Raw genomic sequence first — 6,000 nt, 5'->3', positions numbered from 1 at the left:
CAGCCTCATTACGGGGGCACACAGGTAAGTCTTGACGCTTTGACCTAGAAGCTACTGCGTGATCGTGCTCCAAAGGCAGAGGGAGGAAACTTGATGTGCTGATGGAGCAAAGCGCTGGAGAGTCTTGCAGTTGTCACCTTCAGGTGGGAAGGTTGTGTGTGTGTGTGGGGGGGGCATGGATCTGAGCCTGTAGACACTTGGGCCCCAGGACCCAGCTAGCAGGTAGGGCTGTAGAGTGTGAGCTTGAATCTAGATGTGGGAGGACTGCCGTTGCCTCAGTGGTGTCTCTGGCTGTCTCATGTCAGAGCCTATTCAGGGAGTAAGTGGGTCAGGGCTCTGTGTGTGCGTACATGTGAGCATTATGTGAGTGTATTGAATATGTATGCATGTGTGTTTTCATGTGTGTTTGTGTGTATGTGTGTGCGTGTCTGTGTATGTGTTTGTGTGTGTGTGTGCATGTCTGTGTCTGTGTGTGTTTTTGTGGGTACGTGTGTGTGTGTGTGTGTGTGTGTGTGTGTGTGTGTGTGTGTGTGTGCACGCGCACAGGGCGGGACGAATGATGCCCGAGGCTGTTAATGAAGCATCTGGACCTCTCTAGCTGTGAGCTAGAATCCAGTGAACTGAGTCCATTTAGAGGAAAGAAAGCTTTAAGACCTACCTAGCAACTTCCTTTCCCCCGCCAGGGGCCACATTTGCAGTGACTTTATTTGGTTTAAATGGATTTTTAGAAACGCGGCAATCCAAAGAAAAGCTGTAAGCCCTGCCGAGTTAGGAGCTGGAGCCCACCGAAATCAGTTGCGAGCTGCAACTGAGGCCCCTGATCCACTTCCCCCACCCCAGCAGGACGAGTCCATTCAGCCCTTCTGGTGCTCCCAGAGAAACTTCCAGAACCAGAGTCCTCATCTCAGGCTTAAGCCACTTTTGAGGTTGCTTTTTTGCAAAGGGGACCCCACCCAACTTCGCTTCTGGGACTTCTTGAGCCATGGGAGTCTTCTGGACTCTGAGGCCACCCCACCCCCCATGTGCTGAGGGTGCGGGTTCCCTTTCGACTGTCCCCAGCTGCTCTGTATGACTTTGTGAAGTCCTCCCTTCTCCATCAGTTCATGATACTCACCCCCCCCCGACACCCCCAACCAAGGAAGGGGGAGATCAGCAGAGGGGACTCTGCATCACAGGGGCGAGGCACAGAAGGCCTAGACGAGGTCAGCCAACTTCACCACAGTCCCAAACTGACAGATAGAAAAAGGAGCCCTTGTCCTGTGAGCTCCCCAACTCTGGCACCTGAGAGGAGCGTTCAGTGATGTCCCAGGGCAGCTGTCAGACTGAGGAAGCAGTGCTTGGTCCGTATCCCACACTTGGTGGGGAGTGGCCCATAATAGCCCTAGGAGGTCAGTTGAGCAGTGCCTCCCTGTTTACAGGGTGGCCTCCCTCTGATCAACTAAGCTGAGTTCCAAGCTCCTTGCGGATCAGGGGACCTGTGGTTCCATCCATGTTACCTAGCTTTCCCCCTCCCATCCCTTTCCTCTACTCATGCCCTTACAGAGGTGCACTGGGTAGCCCCCCCTCCCAAGGTGTGCCCATCTCTGCTGCCTTATAGTGGCCCTGAAGGCGGCCACTGAAAGTGACTGACACACATGTACATCTTTGATACAGCAGTCCATTGCTGAGGCAGTGCGGTGTGTGGGGACCCCCTGTCTCTTCTACTTGTAATTTCTAGTATTGTCATTCTTGCCTCATTGGTCTTGGGGAGGCTATCTTTAAAATGGGAATGATAAAATGATGCCCTGTTCACAGTGCTCCCAGAAGGAGCTCCCAGGAAGTCCCTGAGGGCATCAGTCTGAGGCCCGAGGGATGTTTCCAAGGCACCAGTAGCTTCCACTATTACCATTACCCTAGATGGTCAGTTGTGACATGCCGGAGAGCACAACCTGAGTCTAAAGGTAGGAAAACAGGAACTCAAGAGTCCGGAACCTGCCCCCAACTCTGGGAGGAGAAAACAGAACCCCACGGAAAACCAGGGCAGGCAGAGCATGCTTATATTTTGTTTCCAAGTAACGAAAGAATTGAACATTTCCCGAGTCATCTCTCTCACAGTTGGCCCTGCTTGGCCCCAGCTCCTTTCCCTAGGCTCCCTTAGGCTGTTGCTCAGTCAAGCCAGGAGGTGGGGAGGATGCCTAGGAGGGGTTGCTCGTGGCCACACTCCAGATCACAGTGGTCTGGAGAGAAGAAAAGTGGCCTGAAAGTAGGGTTGCCTGCCCTGTAGGTTCTGGGGACCTCTGGCTGCAGACACTGTCCCCTTTGGCAGAGAGAGGGTTATCTTGGGCTGCAAATACAGTGGCCTCCTGCTTTGTAGCTTCTCAAGATTGAGGCCAGAGGGGAAGGACCACACACGCCCTGAGACCAGGGAGGATCCCGTATAGCAGAGCAAAGCTGGTGCCGCCCAGTGCCCCACCTAGAGGCCCTTTGCTGGGTGGAGGGCTTGGGTGGAGAGCTAGTGCTAGGAGACCAGCAGTTTGGACACCATGGGGAAAGGCGTAGAAAGGCCAGATAGGGGGTGTCCATGTGAGGAGTTCTGGTAGACCCAAGGACCATATTTATCTCCTGTCCCATGGAGTGGAAGAAAAGGCCAAGGGACTGAGTGTGTGTGTGTGTGTGTGTGTGTGTGTGTGTGTGTGTGTGTGTGTGTGTGTGTGTGCCCAAGTGAGTCAGCCAGTGTGTGGGAATGTGGCATCTTGTTACTTGGAATGACAGAGCAGAAGATTCCCGTCGCTCCTGGCAGTTGCGCAGTGTCACCGGTCAATTTCAGCCTCTTCTTGGCCCCAAAGGCCAAGTCTCTGGAGACCAAGCTCAAGTCGTGAAAAGAGAGCACAGCGTTTGGTTTTTGCTCTGCGCTTCCCTCTTCCTAATTATCCTCACGGATGTTTCCTTCGTGTCCTGCCTTTAAAGAGGGATGGGATGACTCCTAAGACCCATTGCAGTCTCCCCACCAGTCTCTCCCGGGCACTGTACCATCTTAGCCTAGCTGAGGGTCCCTGCTTGGCCTCAGGAGCTCATGGGTCTGCTCTGTGCTGAGCTTGTCCCCATCTTCCTAGGGGATTTGTTTTTCCCCAAATTCACTTTAAAGATAAATAAGCAGCCCACCCATCTGACTTTCTTTTTCTTCTTTCTCCCTTTACCTCTTCCCCTCCCTTCCCCTCCCCTCTTTTCCCCTTCCTTCCCTGCTTCTTTATGTTGGTTAAATAGGAAACCAGCTAAAGAGCATCAGGAAAACAAGGTGACATAAACTTAGGGCCAGTTAGAACTGTGCCAAAAGTAATGTGTACAATTACAGGGCATATATGTGTGTGGGGGGGAGTGAAAGAGTTTTGTGTAAACAAACACTCCGTAATTTGGTTTTATAAAAAAGGATTTTCCTCATTACACAAAGAATGCAAATGCATCTTAGAAAATTCAGAAAAATCCCTTCCAGCTTGGGTTTCACAACGCTTTCTTGCCCCAGAGCCACCCTCACAGGCTCTCAGGATGGCTTCCAGTCACCCAGTTACGCATGGCAGAATGGGTTGGGCTGGGTCACACTGCTGTGGGAACACCATGGCTGGGTCACAGCAAATGAAAGAATTTCCCAAGTCAGGAACTCAAGACCCTACTCCAGCCTTGGGGGGCTAGGGGATTCATGTAGGCAGAAGTCTCCCGGCCAACAGTTGCTCATTAAGGCTTAGGGAAGACTTCTCACCCGCTGTAGGGTTGGGGGCCATCTGACCGCCTCAGGCAACCCCAAACCCACTCAGGGCATCTGTGCTTCTAGTATCCCTCTTGCAATTAATCTGACCCTCCCAGGCCACCGAGGGCTTACACGGTGGCTCACAACCTTCCTGACGCTGCGACCCTTTAATACAGTCCCTCACGCTGTGGTGACCCCCCAACCACAGGATTATTTCATTGCTACTTCAGAGCTGCCACTTTGCCACTGTTATGAATTGGACTATAAACACCTGTGTTTTCTGATGGGCTTCCCCAACCCCTGTGAAAGGGTAGTTTGACCCCCCCCAAAGGGGTCGAGACCCACAGGCTGAGAAGCACTGGTAGAAGCCACCCTCTGCTCACCATTTGGGTAGTAGTCTCCTCCAAGGGCTGCCCAGTGTGGGCTATGGTGTCCACAGCCTAAGGCTCGAGGTCTCGAGGCCCCGCACGGTGCTTCTAGCTCCTCCAGGTTTGCAGGGGGGGAGGGTGTGTGTGCGTCAGATGGGTGAACACCTGGTTCTACTATTTGTTTGTTGTCCACGTAGTTGACTCTGTGTCTTCTCTGTCCAACTCTCCCCCTACCCCCACTCATGCTGCCTGTATCTCCACTGCTCCAGAACAAGATGGACAACAAAGCCATGTACCTGCACACCGTGGGTGACCGTGACAACGGCTCCATCTTTGAGGAGCCCTTTGATGGCAGGAGCCTGTCCAAGCTGAACCTGTGCGAGGACGGTAAGTGCTTCTCGCTCTGTGTCAGGCTTTGCCGCTCTTCCTGTGGGTGTTGAAGACCCTTGCTTTCCACCCTGCCTTGGTTTACCCCTGTGCCTGCTGGCTTCCCCAATTTAGTTCTGCAGGTAGGTACTGAATAGCGCATCTTCGCAGGCGTCTTTTTGAGTTTTCTCACGCGAACCTGATTTGCAGATGGGCTTGTTGAGGCTGAGGACAACACTGAAGATTCTATAACTGACCAGTCGGTCCCTCAGAGAGGCTCTGGCATGGAATTGCTTTGCTCCTCAGACTGGAGACGGAGGAACCAAGGCACTTTTCCAGCACTTGATTCCTGGGCACTGGCAAGCAGGCATTTAGTAAATGTCTGTACAGTATCTGAGCAGGCACTTAATATAAGCTTGCTTCATGCACAAACCCTTCTTCACTGGGCTTCTGTGAAAGAGGGGAACACTGTCCTACTTCTGAGAGGAAAGAAATGACACCGAGAGGGTGTTGTTTTTTTTGAAAGGACATCAGGCCAGCTGCCTAGAAACAGCCCCTTGTCCACACTGTAGTGTGCAGCCTGGAACTTTGTTTTGCAGCACTCTGTCCATTGGCTCTCTCGGGAGCGATGGCTCTGTCTGTCTGTCTGTCTGTCTGTCTGTCTGTCTGTCTCTCTCTCTCTCTCTCTCTCTCTTCCTTGCAGGAACAGATGTAGGAAAGGAAGTGGCATCTGGGAGAGGAGGGAGGGGACAGCCTGACCAAGGCTGGGCAGACAAGTAGATCTGAGCTCCTGAGGAAGGGTTCCCCTGGGTTCTACCTATATGTTGGGTGTCAGGGATGCTCTGGAGAGAGACTGGAAGAGTGCCTGCCCTCAAAGCGCTTACCATTGTTAGTGGGAGGAGCAGTCAGCATGGCAGCAGTCCCCTCGGTGGGGATATTGAGGTCAAGCAGAGAAATGGCTCTGGAAAAGGACATAAGAGTGGCTATACCGTTTTTTTCTCCTCGCTGTGGCAAAATGTCTGACAAAGGCTGTTTAAGGAAGGAAAGGCTTAGCTTGGCTCACAGTTTGAGGGGGCAGGGCATAATGGCAGACAAGGTGAGGTAGCAGGGACCGCATTGCATCCCTGATCAGGAAACAGAGTAGATGAATGGAGGTGCTAAGCTCCCTTTCTCCATTTTTTTTACTGGGGGACCTCTGCTCATGGGATAGTGCTTGTGGGTCTCCCCTTCAGTTAAACTAAACATTCTGAACACCCTCACACCTAGAGGTGTGTCTCCAAGGTGATTCTAAACCCTATCAAGTTATCAATCATGATAAATCATCACATAAAGATATTGAAAGAGGTGGGGACAGGTTCTGACAGCTTGATTCCCAGACTAGACCAGTGCCCTGACAGCCAGGGAAGAGAAAGAAAGTGCATGTGTGTAAGCTGCATGTATACATGTGTATGTGCCCGCACGTGTGTGTGTGTGTGTGTGTGTGTGTGTGTGTGTGTGTGTGCGTGTGCACATGCGTACGTGTCTTGCTCAGGAAGTCAGGGATGC

At 52.3% G+C, this 6,000-nt stretch overlaps 1 protein-coding gene across 1 annotated transcript in view; it reads left to right on the top strand.

Moving 5' to 3' along the window:
• The window catches only part of SCARA5 (scavenger receptor class A member 5), a 93,277-nt gene continuing 87,277 nt past the window's right edge, over positions 1 to 6,000 (top strand). The window contains exons 1-2 of the mRNA XM_084767010.1: positions 1 to 24; positions 4,359 to 4,476. Of these exons, the coding sequence (XP_084623136.1) occupies positions 4,365 to 4,476 (112 nt within the window). The 5' untranslated portion in view covers positions 1 to 24; positions 4,359 to 4,364. The remainder of the gene's footprint in view (positions 25 to 4,358; positions 4,477 to 6,000) is intronic.

Source organism: Acomys minous (genome assembly GCF_964271855.1).
Source record: "Acomys minous genome assembly, chromosome: 18".
In the NCBI taxonomy this organism is placed as follows: Eukaryota; Metazoa; Chordata; class Mammalia; order Rodentia; family Muridae; genus Acomys; species Acomys minous.
Note: the sequence above shows the minus strand (reverse complement) of the source record. Positions and strands in the feature narration are given on the sequence as shown.